The sequence below is a fragment of the Megachile rotundata genome, chromosome 8 (genome assembly GCF_050947335.1).
Source record: "Megachile rotundata isolate GNS110a chromosome 8, iyMegRotu1, whole genome shotgun sequence".
Lineage (NCBI taxonomy): Eukaryota > Metazoa > Arthropoda > Insecta > Hymenoptera > Megachilidae > Megachile > Megachile rotundata.
Window position 1 is genome coordinate 17,827,277 of NC_134990.1, and position 22,462 is coordinate 17,849,738.

The 22,462-nt window shown below is 40.8% G+C and overlaps 2 protein-coding genes and 1 long non-coding RNA gene across 6 annotated transcripts in view; 1 reads left to right on the forward strand and 2 right to left on the reverse strand.

Annotated features, from left to right (window-relative positions):
* The window catches only part of LOC143265084 (uncharacterized), a 79,729-nt gene that overhangs the window by 15,848 nt on the left and 41,419 nt on the right, over positions 1-22,462 (reverse strand). The gene's annotated exons all lie outside the window — the stretch shown is intronic.
* Positions 951-21,174, reverse strand: LOC100879054 (coiled-coil domain-containing protein 137). 4 transcript variants are annotated; one of them, XR_013039238.1, is made up of 5 exons: positions 19,996-21,174; positions 19,285-19,927; positions 18,997-19,207; positions 11,460-11,664; positions 951-1,018 (listed from the first exon to the last, which is right to left on the reverse strand). XR_013039238.1 is itself a non-coding variant. In XM_076535152.1 (5 exons), the coding sequence occupies exons 2-4, from the start codon at positions 20,070-20,072 to the stop codon at positions 18,998-19,000; spliced, it is 930 nt and encodes a 309-aa protein (XP_076391267.1). In that variant the 5' UTR covers positions 20,073-20,178; positions 20,350-21,174; the 3' UTR covers positions 951-1,018; position 18,997. The 4 variants fall into 4 exon arrangements, 3 of the variants coding, with proteins under 3 accessions (XP_076391267.1, XP_076391266.1, XP_076391268.1); XM_076535152.1 differs by lacking the exon at positions 11,460-11,664 and having other exon boundaries at positions 19,996-20,178; positions 20,350-21,174; XM_076535151.1 differs by lacking the exon at positions 11,460-11,664.
* BORCS5 (BLOC-1 related complex subunit 5) lies at positions 16,707-18,862 on the forward strand. The gene is made up of 3 exons (XM_012297227.2): positions 16,707-16,913; positions 17,044-17,916; positions 18,054-18,862. The coding sequence occupies exons 2-3, from the start codon at positions 17,603-17,605 to the stop codon at positions 18,547-18,549; spliced, it is 810 nt and encodes a 269-aa protein (XP_012152617.1). The 5' UTR covers positions 16,707-16,913; positions 17,044-17,602; the 3' UTR covers positions 18,550-18,862.

A 22,462-nucleotide genomic window follows, 5' to 3' on the forward strand; every position in this document is an offset into this window, starting at 1 on the left:
GACACGTAAGTCCGTGTTTCGCTAATTTGTTTCTCGGAACAAATGGAGAGAACCTGTTTTTGACCCCTTCGATTCGCTGCACCGTCTCTCAAAGGTATAAAACGCTTCCTGTACGTGCTCCAACTGTTAAGCTTTGTACACGCTGGATAAAACTCGTCGTACACGGATTCGAATCGTGTACGAATCGATGACCGAATCGATCGATCGTTACACCCTCGACTCGACGAGAAGAAAATTTCGGTCTGCGTCTTATCGTTCGTAACGTAAGGATCGAAGTAACAACAAGTTAATTCGTACGTTTAATTATAGCCGAAATTCTAATCAATGACGCGGTACATCGATACGCAACGCGTTCAATCGATTTCTATTAGAAGCAAATTTGTTGCTTCAATTTGGATTAAATTTCAACCCCGTTTGAATTCGATTTCGATGCTCGATTCAAATTTCAACTTAATTTCAATTTATTCGGGATAACTTAATTACGAATTAGTTTCGATCGAATTTGAACGTTGGTATAGCGACTAACGTTGCCTTACTACGGCTGCCTGAAATACAATAAATACGCGAGCGACTCTTAAACGAGGAAAAAACTAAAATCTCCAAGGAAAATGTTTTGATACCGTCGAAAAATAGTTGGACCAAAGTTAGTTCGAGCCACGTTCGAACTACGACGCGAACGTATAGATGTAAGAGAAGTTGGCTGGCGCAACGATCATAGGTACGTATACATGCGTACATAGAAGAGAGAGGCGCATGCGATCGTCGAAGAAACAGGATAGCGTAACAAGTGGTAAAAGTCAAAATCGACTTACCCTTGGTAGCTCTCGGATTACTCGAGCGTAAGCTGCAGGCCTTCTCCATGATTACTTTGGCGGTGTTCGTTACATGACGTTAATAACACGTTGTTAATGCGGCTCTCGCTTCAACACTCGGTTAATTTCCACACTCTGTTAGTAGAGGGATTTCTCTCATCGTCGCCACTCTCTCGTTTGCGTTTCTGCTCCCTTTCGGGTCTGATCTGAAAAATTTCATACGACACTCCGTCAGCTGTTTCTCCTTCTTCCGAACACGTTCGCCGAACGTATTCTTCCGTACGCGATCCTTCGCGAGACGTTACTAACTAAACAGCTAAAATCAATATTTGATCCTGCTTCAACGTTTCTTCGTTAAATTTATTTTTTACTCGACGTCGCGTCATCCGTTCGAGATTCGTCGCTAACGCACCGATTTCGAGCGTTCGAGTAACATGGAAAATTAAATCGTTTCCACAATCAATTTTTCGAGCGAATAAATATTAACGGAATATACACCGTAAGTCGACGAAACATGTCCGAGTAAAACGCGATTAAGGAATTAATCGAGAAATCGTTTCACTGAAAATTCCAACGAAACGATATCGGGTAAATTAAAGCCAGAAAATGCGAGGGTAATTTCGACGATACCCTGAAATCGATCGATATCGAGAGGCAGAGAGAGAGAGAGAGAGAGAGAAAGAAAAAAAAATAAAAAAATGAGAGAAACGAATGGACGAACGTGAAAAATCGGCATCACTCTTTAACGCCGTCGTGTTTTTTTATATGGATACGAATCGGTTACCATCGATCACGCGCGACACCATTTATTTTCCCACCAAAAATGCCAATAAAAAGACAATTTTTTCTCTCGTTCCTCGTAATAAATTCTAACCTAAAGATCTACTATTTATGAGATCGATTAAATCATGAGAATCTATCGCGCGTTCGTTTTAACGCGTTAACTGCCACGGTGAAATTAAACGCGTGTAATCGGAGAGAACGCGATCGGTGAATTTTTCAATTCAGACTATTAAATCTGACACTGTTAAAATCTCAACAACCGTGTTAGCTACTGTACATGTGAAATTTAAAATTGCCGATTCAATTAGAAATATAGCGGCGAAGAAATATAATATAGTGTCGCATAGGACGTAGGTCGACAACCAACTAACCGAAATCCGTTTATCAAGGTTTTTATGGGCGAAGAATGGTGCTCGAAGGAAGATTATCCGCGTCCTTAGTCGCGAACCACAAAGAAATACGATTAAACGTCAAGCGATAACGAACGATTACACTTTTGCTACGTCAGCTCATAAATATTCGTTTATAAGTATCGCGACGTCCGTTTCAGTTTACCTAAGTTTGCCGTTAAGGAAACGATACGTAAAAACGATAATAATATTAAACGTTAAAGATTATTGCGATATACTGCAATATCGAAATCATCGAAAGAAAAATGAGGCAAACGAGCCGTGCAAACAGCCATGTTATGCATACCCACCTTTTCGCGCGAGCGAATATTAATCACCGGTGAAAATATTTGCCTGTAAATTTACCGCGTTATTTGTGCCCTATTAATTTCTGATTAATCAAACGTTATCATCGAGCGTCCTTTCTCTTTCTCGCGCGCATTGTCATCGGTGTCGACTCGATTTCGCGGCTACGCCGAAAATGACCCCCTTTCACGAATCGTATCGATTGTCCAATTTTTCGACCCCGACTTTTCGACTACAAGTATACGCCACCGGTTCTTTTTCGCGAGTCATCGTCGCGAACAATTAAACAACTGTCGTATAAATTTGGCAATATTTTTTAATACCGATTCACCTTGCCAACGCAAAACGTTCGCTCTGAAACGATACGTACGATAACGAGGGAAAGAACGAACCGAAGAAATCGAATAAAACGATGAAAAGTTCATTTCTAGCAGACGCGTCGCTGCAACCGGATTAAAAATGATTTAAAAACGACATTTAATACTCGAGGGCTTAACGTTTCAACAGATATCTCGGTCGAAATAGTATCGAACAAACGAGCGAAATCCAGTAACCGATGTTCCCAGGAAAAGCCGCAACACCCACGACTCGGCGACCGTGCGCACACGTCCTTTCTAAGAATTTAATTCCGGCTCATCGTGATCAACGACACAGTAATCGCGAGCGAGCAACCGACTACAAAAGTCTTTCTGCTCGTATTAAACGTTGTAGAAAACTTTAGGAAAGTCTAAAGGAAAGCCAAGCGTGGGAATACGAAGAGACGAAGGGTCGCGGTTTATTAATCGGCGCAATTTCTTGTCAACGACTCTTTGCTCGATCACGCGAATAACCGTGAAATTCCTTTCGTCGCTCGAAACGAAATTTTACCAAACTAGTAGTGGCGGTAACCAACTACGAAGAATGCTGTGGCCGAATTTATTCGTCCGATTTATCATCTCTCGGTCCAGCTTCGAATGAATCCACGTTTAATCGCGTGTTTTACGGCTCGCGCTCTGCTCGTAGTATAGGTTGAAAGAGCGCCAATTCAATTAGTCATTCTCGCGAAACGAACCATCGGTAACGCGATCGATCCTTCCTACGATTCAACGAAGTCTGTTCGTTTAATCCTATCATTCTTCTAATAACAATTTGCCAATAAAAATTTGTTTCTCGCCTTTACGCGTTACGACGTATACGTACGTAGACTTTTCTCGAGTCGCTCGAATTTAAATGGCCAAAAAGAAGAAGTAGAAGAAGAAGAGGAAGAAAAAAAAAAGAAATAGACAACGGCAGTCAACTCGTTGCAACGTCCTTCTCGCGAGGAGTCGATAAAAATTCATTGTTCCAAGGAAGCCGTAAACATTTTGGCAAGAAAGGATCGGGGTTCCGCGGATAATTTGACTTTCATTAGTCCGGAAAAGGGAGTCGGGAGTTAGTGAAACGACGGAATATCGACGACTTTCAAATTCGCCGTCGCTAATAACGTTTCACAGGGGGTGGTGTCAAGGAAACGTATGGCGGTTTATTTACTCGGCATCCAGCTGGCCGATCGCTTTCAAAAACCGAGCATCGGGCCAACGAACTCGAATAAATCTATTCCGCTTCTTCTATCTATCTAGAAGAGGACAAAAATATCGTGGTATCGAAAATATTTGTCGAAATAAAAATACGATCGTTTGTACGGCGAATATTTACAAGAGAACGCAAGGATCTAGCGCGATTATAAGAGACGGTTTGAAAAAATCGAAAACCGAAGAGTTTCGAATCGGGAAGAACGTTAACGACTACCTCTTAATTACTTTCCATTAAAATTCGCATTACAAATAGCGGAGCACGCGAAAGAGATTTACGACCGGCTCGGTAACACGCAACCCCCCTATACACTATGGGAATGAAATTTTAAGGCCGTACTCGGAATTAATTAAACGACACCGTGTTCACGAGCGCGTAAAAGTAAATACGTATGCATTTACCCGACGATACTCGGTTGCGCCGAAGCTTTATCGAAATTATCGAACATCTTCGTCAAAGAGAAGCAAAGAGATTTCACGATCAAACAAGACTGCCTCCTAAACAAATTCGTGGAGAATAAAATCTGACTGCACGTTCAACGATTCGACCCAAGCTGAATAGACGATGAGCAAATTTGCACGAGTCGAAGATAATTCCCCGAAGAACGTATACTTTTCAAGACATTTTATCGTTTCTGAGCGATATACGAGCATGTTGACAACATCTTTACCCGGAACAAGGGACGAATATTTATTATACGTTCGTCGTCTGCCGAAACGATTTTTCCTTCTTTCCGTTGACCGAGTAACCGGTGGTAACGAGGTTACAGCTTCTCGCGACAGTTTCGATAGGTAGGCGAACAAGATTTTCCGACCAAGTGAAAGGTAATCGAGAAAAAGGTAACGAGTTTCTTGCGCGACCAAGCGACTGATAAAACGCCTCCGATAAAATGTTTCGCTTTCGATCGATCGACGTTCACGCACAATTTTATTTCGCACGATGCCGATCTCGACATCGGCCCGCGTTAACGCGAACATCTCTTTTGTGCTCGATAAGATAACTGAGTATCCCTCGCGGGAGAATTCCTTTCCTTTCCTTTCCGTTTCTTCTCGCGAACGATTTGTTCGTCTCGGAATCGAATTTCGAACGGCCGAAACACGTGGCGATAGAACGCACGGTAAGCGATACGTACAACGTAATAATGTGGTACGAAAACGAATACGAGCAGAAAAGGCTCGTTTCGCTGATTACTCTTTATCTTGTCCAAGCGTACGCGATATGGGCCCGTTAACGGCACTTGTGCATGGAAACCACGTACAACTCGCGCCTGCGATACGAAACGGGAAACGCGCAAGGCGAACGAGACAAATACCATCCCTTCTCGACTTCCTACCTCTGTATTTTATTAAACCGACTAATAAATTACGGATCATATGGAGATAGAGAAAACCGAGCGCGATAGAGGAATTAAAAAGCGACCTGTAACGTATTAGCGAGTCAAAGAAACGAATGGAGGGAGATTAAATCAACGTTGCGTTGCTCTTTTCTTTTATAACCGAAACAAAGGACAGACATACATTTTAGCTAATTGTAATAAAAAATGATCGCGGATTGAAATATTTTTCTAGCAATTTTCCTTCCTGAACACGATGCGATTATCTTGCTAGAGAACGACACCTTACTCGGTGTCGACGAGAGCAAGCTGCTCGACAGACGCGTTTCGCAATTAATTCGCGAACGGGAAACGCGTTTCCTTCATCCATACTTTTCTGTTCTCTCGACGCGTTCGCGACTAAAAGCGACTAAGACCGACTAAAAACGACTAGACGCGACGCGGCGAAAGCAAAGCGCACGCGGGATCGTTACGGGTCCAAAGTATTCGAAGGAATCGCCTAGAATGGAAAAAGGGAGAAAGAATGGTCGAACTCGGTGAAAAGAAACTCTCTCCTCGCTCGCAATTTGACGGAAGAATTCTTGTTCCGCGAGATTCCAACTTCATTTATTCGGCCAAGTTTTTCAATATCGGGATGAACAGCCTCGAGAATACGCGAAGTAACGCCAAAATACACCAACCTCGAGAGCCTGAATAAGAAGGAAAAATTAAACTGTCCAGCTCGGTCCGATAAGGAGAATAGCGCCGACTTCGATCACCGAGCAGTTTCGACGCCTTTTGTGCGATATTTCTTCAATTTTATAAGGGAATTCTTTCTCGTGCGAAAAGACCTCATTAATTTTAACCAACGAGCGATCTTTCTTACTTGGACAATAAGTAACGAATCAATGGATTAACCGAATCGATTTAAAAACTGCTCGAATCACGGTTAGGAGAAACAACTGCAACCAATTCTTCGATCAATTGCCAAGTATCCGGCAGTTAAGCGTAAAAAATGTTGTCCGCTAACTTTATGACCGTTTCTACACGATCGCATTAGCGACACACGTATTCGCGTCCCGATTACGCGTAAGACAGCAGCAATATATCTCACTTTCGCGCTGGTATCCTCTTGATTGCCCTTTATCCCGTCCACCCACCACCGCGATATTAAGAAGAACACGCTAGACGCGTGCAATGGGAATTCAATAGCCTCCTGTGGCTCTTCCGAACCATTTATGGACTCGTCGAAATAGAGAAATAAATTCGATCGAATAAAGACGATTTAATGGATTAACCTAGCAAAATTATTAAGTATCGGATCTAAACGGTAAACGGGAAATTTCGAACATTTCCAAAGTTCGCCGCGACTATTCGAAATAAGAGGGGAGCTTACAACGAAACGCGTCCTAGCGGCGAAAATATGTCGCGCGATCTGCAGAATTAACAGATTCTAGAGGAGCCAAAGAATCAGGCCGACGACTTTGGGGGCGTCGATAAAAATTTTACTCCGATCCGAGCGTTCGATTATCGTCGGCCCAAAAGAAATTTCCCGATATTGCGATAATAAAGACGATACGCGTGGCGTTTAGGTGGAAGACAGGTGGTACGAGATTAAAGGAAACGCGAGAGAAAAGAGGGAGAAAGAGGGAAGCTGTCGAGAGCGTCGGCAGCGTGTAACGGCGACAAAATTGCGATGACAATAAAATTACTCGCCTATTGGGCCAACATCGACGACATGCAGATGCACCTGAACAACAAGCTGTTGCGACAAAAAGTTCGATAAAGGAACAGCAATTGAATGTAGATAAAATCTTAACTTCGCGGTTACACCTTGCTCGATAAAAGGTATTTAACGCGAAAGCATCGAGAGAGATAGAAGTCGATAAAGGAAATAAGTTATTAAGCAACTTGACTTATTTTAATCGGATAATCGGTTACGTTATTTAGCAAACGGCATACGGACAGAAAAGAAAAAGTATCGCATAAAAACTGGAGAAGAGTACTCGAAGGATCTTAACTCGCTGACTGTACTTGAAACTCGTTAATTGCGAGTAATTAACGCGACTAATAACTGACGGCTGTTCGCGATGCGCAGTTGGACGTTCGACCGATAAAAGTACATATACATATACGACGAAACGAAGTCGAAACGATCGTTTCGATTCGATGAATCGACGAAGATGAATACGCGCTTTAGACCGTGTACAAAATAATTAACGAGTTACGAGTTGCGGCGAACATACGAATTTAATCGAAACAAGAAAATAAACGTTTCGAGACAAAAATCGACTCACCCGTTCGCGTAGTTCCGTGCACGCGACTGCTGGTGAGTCTGCGACGATCGCGAATATTCGGGAATCAGAATCTCGGTCAACGATACTTGTTCGGTACTTTTATTTTCGTTAACGTTCCACGAGTATCGATATAAGAACAAAAACATTTTGCGATTACTTAAAATTTTCACGAGTACGTAGTCGACGATCATCGATTTACGAACGAAAATTTTCTCGGTACTTTAGTATTTACTCGATAACACGACTCTCCGATCACGCGTGTTCTTCGTGTTTTGTCGCGCACTCTGACTAATTTAATATATCAAGAAACTTGTTCGACGGCGAGAAGCGAATCTTTCGGCCTTGTTTCGAATCGGACGAACCTACAGCGGAGTATTTTCGAATAACTGGACGCGCGATCGCGAGCCAAACCCTGTTGACTATCGTTCGAACAACGCTAAACTCGGAGCGTACGACCTTTACATCCCGTTTTCCTCGATTCGACGTATCAAACGTCTTCCATAGGTACGCGAGCGTTCGATGCATAAAAATGCGTCGTGACTTTCACGACTCCGTTCGACGATGCGTCTATCGTTTAATCAAGCATCGTTATGCAACGAGTAAGTATACGTACGTGACTCTGTGCAAATGACGAGGTTATTCGCAACGTCCTACCATGCAAACGTAATCCACCGACAAAATGGAATTCTTACACCGTCCTGTTAATGGTTAGAACGCGAACGAACGAACGAACAAAACGGAAACACAGCGTTTTTACCGAATTTTAACCGCTACAAAATTATACCTTTCGATGCTGAGTAATGCCGATAAACCGTAATTGTTCTACGAGTCGCTTAGAAAATAAGCATCGCGACGCGCATCGATTCATAAACACCCGAAGAGATAGCGAAAACAATTATCGGTACAAACTATAAACATATAAGAGGGAAAAAAATGGCGAGTAAAGTTCGCCGACTGAAAACTGCGAACATTCTCGGCACGAAGTTGAAAAAGTAACGTAAATCACCCTACCTGTGTCTAGCCTACTAATTTCATCGTTTACACGAACCTACTGAAAAAGTTCTCGCCGTGGCGTAGCGTGGCGCGGCGCGAATTCGACGATTTACGAGCAACCTACGATTCAATGACAAAATACTTTTCCAGTCTCACGGAACGAGAAGAGCTTTCGTTAAATCGTAAATCTCTGTTATCCTGTCTTCGAGAAAATTACGATGAAACGCAATAACGTGGGAATTTCATGTTCCTGCTCGAACAACATCCGAGCGCGCGTCTTATCAGGACGCGCAAACACGGTACAATTACCGTCATTACGCAACAAAGATCTCTGTCGGTTTCAGTGCCAGTTTCGACGCTACGAAAGTTTATCAACAGTTTCTCAAACTTAGTTATTCTTTATTTCGGCTACATGCCGATAGGAAACACGGGAACAGTATACGTGCGCGCGTGCTCTTTTTAACAAAACGATTACATTATTTTCCTAAAGTTGGAAAAGCATAATTAGCGTATTCAGAAAATTACGAGTGGATAGATTTTCGGAGGTTTACCGGAGCAAAAGTTTCCGAGCGAAAATGAAACGAAACGAAAAAATATCGTAATCGAAAAAGATAATTACGGTTTCAAAGGTGACTAACTATGTAAAACGCTAAAAGTACGAAAAGATAGGTAAACGATATCGATCTCGATTAAATCGAAAGTATCGCGTAGCGAAACGCTTCGACGCCAGGAGCACGCAACCAGACACGTACAATTTTCACTCGTATCGAGAGATAAGCGTTATCGCGTTTGTTGTCGTGCTACCGAACTGTACGACGAAAAGAGAAAGCTTGAACATTAACAGATCGATGTTTTCGTCTTTCGGAGCCGATACAGCGAGACGCGAGGTGACCGTACGATACAAGAAAAGAGGGAATAAAGTAGCTGGAACTTACGTGCGGCAAAAAGAGACGATGACAAAAGGAGCCGAAGAATGATCCGCTATAATTCGGCTGAATTTGAATTTCAATAACCTCCGACCCGATTTATCTCGGGTCACGCGAACACGCGATCCCTTCTTTTTTTTACGGATTCGTCCGCACAACCGATGCACCTGTTCGCGATTTTCTTTCGGCCACGAGAACCAGCGACGAAACAGCTTTATTTTCGCCAACGGAAACCGGTTTGGAGAAAGTTACGCGACGTGACGCGTCGAACAACCACGTGGTACGAGCGTTTTCGACACACCGATAACGAGACGATGTTTACGCGACGAGAGCTCGTTGCTCACTGACGTTACCCGCCACGCCAGCCTACCCTTATCCCGGCTTCTCCCCGCGCCGCGCACCCCCCACCCACGCCCGCGACGCCTCAAATGCCTAACCTTCCACAGTTTACTTTCTTTTGCATTTTTTCTTTTCTTTTCCATTTTTTTATTATCTCCGCAAATATTATCACACCTGCATCTTATTTTCATACTTAACGATATAAACTGGTTCGCGCCACTCGGCTTTTTCCACTATTCTTTTAACGCGAACGCGCATCCGATACCTTATTTTTTATTTTCTTCTTTTTAACGTTCCAGTGGCTACAATTTTACGCGAAGAGTACCGGAAGATTCCTACTATCTTTTCCCTAACCGACCGATAAATTTATATTTCACAGCTGTTCTATTATGCCTTATAAAATCACTACTTTTTAATGCGTACAAAACACGTATATCGTAATGTATATATACGCTGTTAGGAATAAGCGTCGATAATTGATAATCGTTGGGTCTCGAACGAACCTAGTTTAATCGCGATTACACGCTCGTTACTTCAATGTGCATCTAGAAACGATACTCGATCCCGAAGTGTACATTAGCGACGTAATGTTATTTTCAGCTGTATTTATTTAATCGAGAACATAAACTGTCGAATTAACAGGATACGAAGTTAATCCGACAAGAAAGATTGATCGGGAAGGTCAAGTAGATTTAACATCTCTCTATCGAGTAAGACCTTTTACGGTCCATCTGTCTCGCACGTACAACCTGTAAACGGATCCAACTTATTTCGAGCTGGATCCATTTCGACCGACTCTCTAATAAGTAAATCTAATTTCGCGGTTATTCTAGTAGAATTTTTCATTGATAATCGGCAACTAACGGTGACAAGCGTCCTTGAATGAATAATAATAGTAATAATCGTTAACGAAGCTTATCAATCTTCGAAGAAATTTTTATCGATACCCACCGTCTTTTATTACGTACCAAAAGAGTTTCAAGAGCATCGTCGCTCGTAAATCCAGTCGCGACTCGGTAATCGATTTAAGCTGGCAATCTCGATCGACGATAACCGTAGTCACGAACAACGTACGAGATCGATTCGACCGCGTAATTAATAGAAAGAAACAAGCTGTTGTGTCGCTTCGACTCGTGCAACGATGAAGCAATAAACGAATCGACGATTCCGAGCGACGCGATGGTAAGTCTCGCTTTGGTTGTCGCGACGAGCTGGCAGTAAAATGCAAACGACTTGACCCGAGAGGAGATCGAACGAAGACAAGACACGTACCAGGTCATCGTCTTTCCGTTTGAGTGTCTAACCGATGCAACGAGTGCATCAGCTCGCACAAAGAAACGCGAGAGAGATCGTGGTCCGTATACGGTTGCAAATTCAATTACGATCTGTCCCGTTAACGGACGCGCCTGGTGTCTCGCTTAAATATCGATAATTTATCGCGATATCTCGTGTGAAATTGAAACGCTGCCCATCGGACAAAGATTACGAGTCTTACGAAAAGCTGGACTTTTCCAATGAAAAATTCGTGGGAAATTCGATACGGAACTCACCGGTGATTGGTTCCAATTTAGCTAGCGCTACTGTCCAAGCGTTGCATATCGAATGAGCAACTTCGAAAAATAGAAAAGCTCGCGTGATTTTGCGACGTAAAAACATCGCGAAGGTAATTCCAGTTATCCAGGGAAAGAGAGAGAAAGAGTTTGTCCGAAGAAAAATAGCAGGATTTCTTAGAAACTGAAATGACTTCTTACCTCCTCGGTTAAAATCATTTATCAACGAGAAGCGCTGACGCTTCTACGGGTTCCGACATCGAACCAATGACTCAAGAATGGTCGTCGATTACTAGACAAGATGATGAATCGCGGACTCGGAGGACTGCTTCGCAGGAAATCTTCGAATCGTGATCTTAACACGCATCAGGCATCAACGTATGTACTCGTTTCCGGGACACCCTACCTAACAAATAACGCGCGAATAAAGAATCTTCGAAAAGTAAAGTAGAAACGAAAGTTTGAATAATAATCGAAGAAAGAAGCTAGCCGATTTCGGTAAATTATGAGAAAGCGTTTAGTCACCGTTTCAAAAATTCTAATAGGCTAGGAAAGAGGAAAGAAGGGAAGCAAGTCGCGAATAAAGATGCACGAATGGCAGATTCTTATGCTGATCTGCCAGGCAAACAGCCTTAAGCGACCAAATTTCCGACTGGTTCGACGAAATTTCGATGTTTGCGCAAACTAGTCTGCATACCAAACACCGATCAAGATTCGCATCTCGCCGCGAATCGCTCGCTCGGACCTCCTTTCCAACCGAATTACATACTTTTGTGCGCGCGTTACGAATAAACTTGACGAATTTTATCGCGATCTAATCTTGCAAAAGTTATTTCTCTTCGACAGAAGAACGGAAACGCGTCGCTATCACAGTTTCGCTTCGAGTACCAATTAAGTCGTGATCGCTTCGATACATTTTTTTTTTTTCGTTTGTTCGCCGGACATAACGTCTCGTATCGTGACAACGAGGTGCCGCATTTATTCGGTATAAAATTACCAACTGGACGGATTTAGTACGATATTCGAAGCGTAAACGATATTCATTCATCAGCAATATTATATTTTAAGTATACATACAGAGACGAGTAACGAACATCGCAATTGAGGAAACAACAATGTCGACGTGTTGACACTTGTTCAAATTTCTCTTCGAAAGAATATCTTAACGGCGAGACTGATAAAAAACGTAGGAATCAGTGGAAATTAACCCAGCTTCGAATCGTCGAATTTACGAAATTATAGGCATCGTTTAAGCATTCGTTCACCGGTTTGGCGAGATAACCGGGATCGAAGAAAACGAACAAACATATCGCTCGAAGGCTCTTTTTTTTCGTGATTAAACCTCCGAGTCAGCGGAACGTGCTCCTCGAAAGGAAATATTTCGATCCGCCGCGCCGCGCTGCTGCCGTGAACAATCGCGCTGTAACGTACGTGTGTGCCGCGATTAAACGGTAGAGACCCATAAATCTGCGAACGTCGATCAAGCGAACATTCCTATCGAATCGTTTCTTTCGAGATAAGCAAATAACCTTTTCCCTCCGTAACAATAATAATGTTTCAACGAATGTAATCTTGTTACTCGACAAATCCGATCCAAAACGGACACTTTTTCAAGCACTTGAAATCTAGCAATAGACTCGATCTCGATAGGTCAGGTTAGCCCCATTGTGCTAGTTATTTACGTATTCTAAAATTATCGACCCGTGGCGATTTTTACGCCGAAATCGCGATTAGGGTAGATTAGGTTCGAAACTGTCGCGGACTAGAGCTATCGTTGTGATCGTAGTTAAACGCCGCGAGTTATCAAAGCCCTCTTACTCGGATCTATATACTCTGAATATTTTCAGAGAAAAATGCAAGATGGAAGGATAAAAATTTCTCTTTATCGACGATAGAACGGAATAAAATCGTAATAGAGATCTCGGGAGGAGGCCGATAGTCGTTCAGACAATCACGTTTAGCGGTGTAATCTGTCGGGGCCAAGAAGAAGGGTACGGCGGATACGCATCGCGGCCGTCTTTTTTACGACGAAACGTCGTCGTCTTTCCATTTTTTGATGACGCTGCCTCTTAAAGTTCCACGCTAGGCGCGCAGGGATACGAGCAATTTAAATTTAATGCCGCTTTTACACTCTCGTCCTCCTCGGCCAACCCCTCGGTACATTTTCTCTTCATCGTCATACATGTACGTACATATATTCGTCCATCTTCCTTCGTCTTCCTCCAACGTTTGCTCTCTCTCTCTTTCTCTGTCAATGCGTTCTTCCTTCTGATTCCTATCTCGAGATTGCGACTTCCAAGGGAGCAATCTTTTGGCCCAGTTTAAAAAGAGTAGGCCTCTAGTCGCGTCGATCTATTTAGATATCGCTGTGTCTACTTTGACTCTACGATCGTAGCTCTCTCGAGGCTCTCAGCCTTGACCGCTTCCTCGCGGCTCGAGCCTCTCCGGACCGATCATCCCTTCAACCGACTCCTCGAAAACTAGCCTATACGTGTATTATTTCGCTACATATATTTTGCCTTAAATTAACGACTCTGAAATATTTTTCCAAACTGATTGATTTACCTTCTTTAAGAAAACAACCCGTTTGAAATAACGAATGGTCTGAGCGTGAAATAACTGTTAATAAAAAACTTGCTTGTTAATGTCACCCCCGTGTATCCGATAAGCTGTAAATTTATCAATTTATTTAGTACGAGGCTCGTTTAAACGATTCAACAATTTTCATGGATTTCAATACCCTGGAAAATATGGGAGCGATAAATTTCGCGTTGATCCGCTAGTGAGAGTGCGACAAATCGTTGAAAATACGCGAAGCTCAAAAATAAAAAGGAGCTCTTGTTTTCGAATTTAATTGCCCTCGATTACGACGCGCGCGTTATCCGATAAAAATATTTCAATTACTCGGAATTGGAGTCGCGAGGCGTCAACATCCGAACGGGACAAATTTATCCGGAAGCGAGATTGTTTATTCAAACGCGTCCGTCCTGGAAAAGCCACGAACGCGAAACAAGAAACGAAACGTGTTCCTTCCTCGAAATTTCCCGTTGCCTCGTGCACGATTAATAAATAACTGGAAAATAGGGTGTCGCGTATCGCTGGCCATACGCGGAAGAAAAACGATCGCGCGAGAAACAGCTTCCATTCCCCCTGATTGCGAATACTTTCGTATTTCGCGCAACTGTTCGTCGACGAATGAAAAACGTTCGCAAGCTCTCGATAAACTGCATATTTCAAATAATTTTGAACGCGACTCTGGAGCATCGATCTATCGCGAGAAAATCGTTGTTAGTCGACGCAACGCTTTACAACAATTTTTCAACGAACGAACGCTCACAAAAATATTAACGGTTCTACCTATTCGAAATACCATTTTCACGGAAAGATACCTCGAATAATTGAACGTTACTTTTTCGACTACGCGACGACAAAGTCGCGTACTATTTGATCAGAAAAAAAAAAAAAAAAGAAAACGAGGCGAGAAATGAATATACGCGAAGAGTAAAATAAAATTAGAGTATAGAATTAATGTGTCGTGATTATAAGTTACCGTAATTTCTGTAATCGTGGCAAACACCATTTTCTTTTCCGTGGGCACAAAAATAACCGTACTTCGAAAGCGGTGGTAACGTGTAATTTACCTTTCCGCGATGGAAAACACCGCTCCTGTTACGAGCGTGCTGCTTAACCGTTCGGTGAGAAACAAATTTCAATTTATTCTCGATAAAATTCGTCTCGATCGCGGTATCGTTCGATCGCGAATTTGAACAGGGTTTATTTAACGGACGCATCGATAAAAAAAGAAAAAAACGTGAAAATTTGTAACTTTCTAAATATCTAATAGTTCGTACCGTGTGGATGACCGGTTGCACCAAGCAGTCGGCGCGTTATTGGAATATGTGTTCGGCAAACGGGAGACAGAGTTAACTTGTTCTTTTCTTTTTATTTGCACTTTCGACGAGTCTCGGTTGACAAATATCGAAGGATCGAAAACTATCTATTATAGAAAGCGAATGGTAGAAAACAGGAATGATAAAACGAAGGCATTAACGAAGCGTTGAATAAAGCCGAAGTACCTAATGATGGTACCAGTTGAAAAAGCGATCGGAAACGCAATTATGGTAGATAGAGAAATTTCTATCTCGCGCGACACGCTTCATGTTTCATCGCAACTTCCTCCTCGTCGCTTCCCGTGATTTTTAACGAGCACTCGTTACAACGACTTTCTAACGCATTGACGTATCCGAGCATTATCTTCACGGTCCGCGACACAACGACAGAAATCACCGTTCGTGTTTCTTATCGAACGATGGAAACGTTCGAGCACGATTCTCTAAATACGGGGCCCGCAGCCAAACTTCTCCTACGATTTTCTTCCGTTTTTTGGCCAACGCGAAAAAAAAATTTCCCCATCAACTTCTGTACGTTGTACCTTCGATTAAATCGGCTATGCTAACTTATTTAAGATAAACGAATTGCAAGGTCGCGAGTATCGTTGAAACGGAAGAAGAAAATAGAAAAACGAAAATGGTTGCGCTGAAATTTAACGAAGGAACGTGAATTACGAACAGGGAGTATTGCGTCCGGAACTTGGGTTAATAAGGGCTACGAAGCAAATGGAATATGCATGCACGAGGGCTATGATGTCTCGTGCAAGCTGCTCGAGATTCCAATATTCCTCTCGGCTGCAAAGAGAGTTCGTCTAGTTACGGCCAGACGGTACAAGCTCGAAATTTTTCAGAAATTTCAAACTTCTTCGTACCGTCTCTACCCAATTTCCCCTAAAAAGGTTTTTTAATTTCCCCTCCGACCGAAAAATGCTCTTTCGAATAATACGTTCTTCGAGTTTGCGATCAGAAAATAATTCTGATTCTTCTCGATAATCCTACATTGCGCAACTATCGCGATTGCGCAACTATCTTCTTTCGTTTTGAACCGTACATGTCACGGTTGGAAAAAAGCGACTGCTAACGGTATGCATCGCATCGTTGCGTAAACTGATGTAAATTTAATGTTGATACAGTTCTGTGAAGTTGAACGAGCAAAGAAGGACTGAATAAGATTCAAAAGCGTGAGGATCGTTGCACCCAATGGAATGCAAGAATCGTCGCTTTATTAAACGATGGTAAACGATCTAGCTGAAATTTTGATTTTTAACGAAGAAATTTTCATATCTTACGAAACAGAGACCTTCGTGGATCGTGCTCATAGTTTTCTGCTTCGGAAAAAAATACTTAAGAATGCAAATGTTGCTTTTCCTAAATACGTGCAACAGCAAAATACGATCTCAACTAGATAAGTTCGGCTAAACTTTTACAGCTACTGTAATAGCAGCGTTTTAAATAACGATAAGAATTCGAGATTGTTCCCGACGGAAATACCAATGAAATACTATATTCTTATCTACAGTGCTGCGTAGAAGCGTTAACGAAAAAACATCGATTATCTGGCTCGTAAGGACGTTGCAACGCGTCAGCTTATCGCTACCTTAAACAGCACGCGTTGGAAACACGAAAATTAGTGGCTAACAATGTCGTTGCATCGGTAATTTATGCGTCGCTAATCGAGCCGATAGTAAAACGTTCGGTCTTGTGTTTTTTACGCGAAAACCTTGGCCAACTTGTTCAACATAAAAGAAAAAAGATGAAATTAAACGTAAGTATATCGGTTCCATAAATTTGCTTCCTTCCTTCTTTGTTTTTACACACATTGCAACGTGTATTTTCTCCAAAGAAAAAGAAAACTATCAAATTATTCAAAATATTTTCAAAGAAAATTACTTCAGGAATACGCGTTATCGAGCGAAAATTGCACGTTCAGCTTCGACCAGGACTTCGACAGATGGTGTTCTCGTCGAAGGAAGGAGCATAATACGGAAATCGAATCTAGAAATGAGCAGTCATCGACAAAAAAGGGAAATGACTTTTGACAACAGAAGCAAAAGTTGAACACCGAGTTTGAGACAATCGTAAGCGCGCTCGTTGACAGCATCCCCGACGTGAGCGAGAAAATAAAGAAAATACAGAAGACCAAGATGTAAAAAGACAGCCCGTTGTGAAGTCGTTTAATAATGAGAAAAAATGTATATTCGGAATCAGCTGATTAGAACGTTGTACGTGAACCAGCAATGTCAGATTACGTTAAATCAAATATGACGATTATTGTTATTACCGAGCAATTGTCACAAAGTATTTATATGAACTAACCATATAAATTATGTATCAAATTTATAATAGTATTCGTTGCAAAACCAATGAGATTATAATATATTGTTAAACAAGTGTATATACTTTGTGTAAATCTGGTCAAAAAGTTAGCAGGAAATTTGGACAAAATTGAACAGGATGGGATCGGAACAAAGTTCTCAGGGTGGTACTCAAGGTGCCAATGCTAGTAGAGCAAGAAACACCCCTCTGAGACGTGGTAAAAGTGTACCTAATCGTGAGAGAGTACCAGAGGATACCCCTCCAAGATGCATAAGTCCTGGTGCCAGTATTTGTTCGGATTCTGATCTACCATATATATCTTATACAGTGAACAGACCTATCGGAGATTCACCAAAAATGACTAATAAACAGTCCCAATTATACAGAGGAAAGAGTTTGGGTGCACAAGATATATCTAGACGTAAAAATAGTTTAGGTTCCAATAGCTACAGGTAAGATACATTGTTTTTTAGAAATCTGACCATTACTTTTAAATTATTCCATTTAAAAAGTAGACCGTTTTCTATAATTTGTTTAGTTTCTATAATTTATTTTATTTATATAATAGCAATGCAACTATTTGTTACAGAAAAACTACATCCGATAAGATTCACAACATAGTAGTGGTAAAATCAGCTGCTGCTGATCCTACAGCCGACAAGGACCCTGATTTGGTTAAGCTACAGAGTATCCCAATGTTCTTACCCATCATGCGGGGTACACTAAATTTACCCCCTGGTGTTAGAGATCCAGAAGTTTTGGAAAGACTAGATCCTATTGGTTTGTTCAACTTATGCGCGCGTTATCAGCATCACCTTAACACTAATGCTCAAATGATCGCAGCTGAACAAGCTGCTTTATATATAAACATAGAACCAGAAGTTACAAAAATTCTTAATCTGGCAACAGACAGGCAAAAAAGATTTGCCAAATTCGCGGAACAATTGAATAAAATACACGAGCTCAGCAAGCAGCTGACTAAATGTCATTCCCTTCTCAATCAAACCTTGGAAAGTCTCGAAACATTGAACAATCTTTTACCTATCGAGGAGAGGTTGGAACCATTTGTATGGACTACAGGATGAGATTAAACGTAATTACAATATTAAGTTATATTCAAAACGTATTTTTACTGGTGCTAAAATAATTTTGACAAATTTAATACGAACTCTATTCGGATTTTTTTTATTTTTACTATTTCTTATTATTTATTATTCACGGATAAATCTTTACCATCGGTCTTTAGCACCTACGAAACATTGTGCACAGACATCCCTACATGAATGAATAAATATATATATATGTATATATTTTTGTGTTAATTCTAACAAACTTACAGTTGTACAAAAAAATGTAATGTTTAATTTCAAAAATACATACAATTTCCCATTGCCAAAATTTGTACATTTCATTAAACAAGGATAATTTTATGATTACAACAAAACGATGCAGAGCATACTTATTAAAACAGAATTGCAACAAAAATGTATTGGAAAAAAAATGCATTTCATAGTTTGTGGATGCATACATACCCTAGTTGTTAAAACCAGTAGACTTTTGCATTTTTAATTTTCTGTATGCTGCTATGATATCGCTTTGTTGCTTCTCCAATTGCCTCCTTTCTCCGATCGGTAGCTTTTTACGTTTGCCTGTTCTATCCATAGAAACTATATTCTTAGAATTTATTTTAGACTCTTTACTCTTATTTAATACAGAATGTAACAAAAGATCTTTCTTGCCAGGCTGTAAGAAGTGATAAATGTTCTGGATAAATTTATTCGAACATAGAAATACATTATAAGCAAAGTAAAAGATTGTACCTTGGCATTATTTACAGAATTGGCCCATTTTGGCCCAATTTTTATCTGCGGTGGTTCATGTACAATCTCTCCAAATTGAACTTGATCCTTCAGGTTTTCAAACTCTTCTACTTCTTCCTCTTTTCGTTTCTCTTTCTTTAGTTTCAACTTTTCTTTCCTTTTCTGACCTTTTGTCATTTTAGGTTTATCGATGCTTTTCTTTTTTTTCTTCTTAGTACCTTTATCTTTGGCTGTCAATTTCTCAATATTATCCAATTCATCTTTAGCAACTTTTGTAACTCCTTCAATATTTCCTGTTTCCGGATTTCTGTTCACGAGAACGCCGTACTTTTTCTCAAATTGAGTTTCTTTAAGAAAAGCATGCGTATCTCTTTCGACTCGGTGTAAAAATTGCTCCTCGGTTTCTCCAGGTTTCTGTTGAAACAGAGGAACAACTTTGTCCGGTTTAGCTTTCGGATGTAACGGTTTAGATTTCTGTGCACCGACGGATATGAGAACATTATTCTTTTTTCGTTTTCTCTTCTTTATTTTAGTTATCTTTCCCGATTTCACTGCTTCTTTCAATTTCACTATTCTCTCTAAACTTTTCGGTATAGCTTGATCGTCCGCGTCTTTCGGCGGTGCATTTATTTTTGTTTCTAACCTATAATACAGAAGTTCCCAACCTATGTAAATAATTCGAGAAAAAAACTCATGTTACGTTCGACTCACTCTGCCTGTCGCTTGGCCAGTTGCTTAAAAGGATCTTTTACACCTCGATGCTTTTTCCCAGGAATTTTCCTACCCATTGTTCTTAGAAAGAAAGGAAAATATAACTTTCACGTGTACTAAAGCGTCGTCTGCTCAGAGATAAACACGATGTATGGCAACATTCGAAGTTTGAAATGACAACCGCTAGAAATTTTCACGAAATTACATCCTTGCGATAGAGGTACCCACCCCGATATACATATATCTTAATTATTTGCCATTAGATCGGTAATAAATTAATTAGGAAATTTTATATTTATAACGCATCGATCGAAAAGCCTCGCATAAAGTCGAGAAGAAAAATGAGCATTTTACCGTTCAAGATCAATAACGAAACTTTTGATATAGCTATATTAACGCTGAACGATCATTTCATAACAAATGAAATTATATTGCGAGATGAAGATTTTTGAAAGGCAACGCGTTAATAATAAAATTACAACTAGAGACATCTATAGATTCGTGATGCATCCAAGTCAGAAAGGTATTTGCAACGATCGAGGAGGTTAGGTGGCAATGTTCGTTTCTTTGAAATATTCGAATTATTAGCAATCTTTATACGAAAACATCTTGCTATTTATCGGTACAACTAATTTTTCTGATTTTCTTATTCTAAAACAATTTCTAATCACGAATGCGCTTATCACGAATTCGATTGTCTCGTGTGCATCAGGTGCATCAGGTGCATCAGTAATAAAAAGTGGATAAATGATGAATCTAATTCGGCCGTCGGTTTTTTTCGGAAAAAATCAAACGCGCAACTGTCGACAAGTATATTTCATGCGCGATCGATGTATCCACGGGACAAAAGAGGTATTATCATCGGAGGAGAAGAAAAGCGATACGAAGGAAGATTCCAGTTTGGTAGACGATATGTCAGAACCCACGAATTGCTGTATGTCCGGATGTGCGAATTGTGTTTGGATCGAATACGCGGAGAAGTTAAGTGCCACTATCGCAAAGAGCGACGCTGACGTTCAAAAAATGATCTTGGATAAAGTTCAAGATCCTAACATGAGGGCGTTCCTCTCTATGGAACTCAAGTTTCGAAATATAATTAAAGATTGAATAGGAAAATTCGTCGCTTGTAAAATATTGTATATATGTACATACGAACAAGAAATTGTTAGAAAATAAACGTTGTCGTTAATTTAATCGCGCATTCAATCACGTTTCTTGAATCCCTTCCAATTACTACACAATCGAAATAGACCGTTACGAAAATAAAGTTACGTTTTCGGTAGTTATAGATACACCGCGTGAAAATTCAAGTAGAAAATTTATTTAACGGCAACCGTTCGGCTACGGTTCTGATTTATCACCGTTGCGAAAATTTTCATCAAAATGTCGTAACTAATGACTTTCCGCGGAATTTCGAACGAATACCGCGCCATCCGTAAATACTGGCAGACTTGTTCGCAGATGGCAGCACGCGCACGGAAGCGGTTCAAAATGAAATACATATTCGTAATCGTAACAAGAACGTATGCATAGAAATCAGTTACCGAGCTTTTACTCGGGAATGTTTGTTTTTTATTATTATTTCCAACATTCGTTCCAGTTTCTTTCGATCTAAATCGTTCGAAAAATCGTAGATTCTAGAGCGCGCGGTAACGAGTTTCCATCGACTTTCAACGAAATAGATTTTCTGTTCGCAATTTTCCACGTTAACGAACAGAAAGTAAAAATTTCAAAGTTTCTCGAAACATTAAAAACGAGCTAATAGAATGTATAACGATCAGCGTCGGATAGCATAATTGGCATATACATATTTGAAAGAACGAATTTCTTCCGGCATCCTTGACGATACGAACTAAAATAAACGATAAATTGATTATCCGATCGGTTCGTTCGCTGTATCGATACGTTGTTCCGGTAATCCGTATATTTTTGCGCACCGTTTACATTACACGGTCGCGTATTTACATTACATACATATGTATAAAGCCACTTGTGCCGCTTACGCCAGTCAGGAGAATGTGTGACACGTAGAAACGTGTTGGCGATCGAGGAGGCGTATATGCCACTCGTTTTTCTATTTACTCAACGAATACGTTTAACAAAGGCATTAACCGATTTTACGACTAACGAACCGGAATCGATTCTGACGGTGAAAGTTTCGAATGCTAATATAACGAGATTTGCAATTTACACACTGAATATGAACGAATCAATTATTAACGAGAAACATATTATCGTATCTTTGTCTGTATTAAGAATAACCGGACTAATGATTGTAAATACTCGAATGAAATAATAGATTAAAGGAAAGGCATAAAGCGAAAAAGCGAAAAAGCGAAGCGTGGTAAGCGCGATAATTAATCTGCACAATTTATCTTAGCACGCGTATCCGTTTCCAGGAGGAAAGTCGCGGCGTTAAAGCAACGTCATCTCGATTTTCAATGGTACATTCGGTATTCTTTCTAGA

What these genes read in the sequence shown, in the direction of transcription:
- BORCS5 (XM_012297227.2), top strand. Translation starts at nt 17,603, where the DNA reads ATGGGATCGGAACAAAGTTCTCAGGGTGGTACTCAAGGTGCCAATGCT. An exon ending in TTAGGTTCCAATAGCTACAG is followed by an intron (nt 17,917 to 18,053) that starts GTAAGATACATT and finishes TATTTGTTACAG; the next exon opens with AAAAACTACATCCGATAAGA.
- LOC100879054 (XM_076535152.1), bottom strand. Translation starts at nt 20,072, where the DNA reads ATGGGTAGGAAAATTCCTGGGAAAAAGCATCGAGGTGTAAAAGATCCT. An exon ending in CTGGCCAAGCGACAGGCAGA is followed by an intron (nt 19,928 to 19,995) that starts GTGAGTCGAACG and finishes TCTGTATTATAG; the next exon opens with GTTAGAAACAAAAATAAATG. An exon ending in ATTCTGTAAATAATGCCAAG is followed by an intron (nt 19,208 to 19,284) that starts GTACAATCTTTT and finishes CACTTCTTACAG; the next exon opens with CCTGGCAAGAAAGATCTTTT.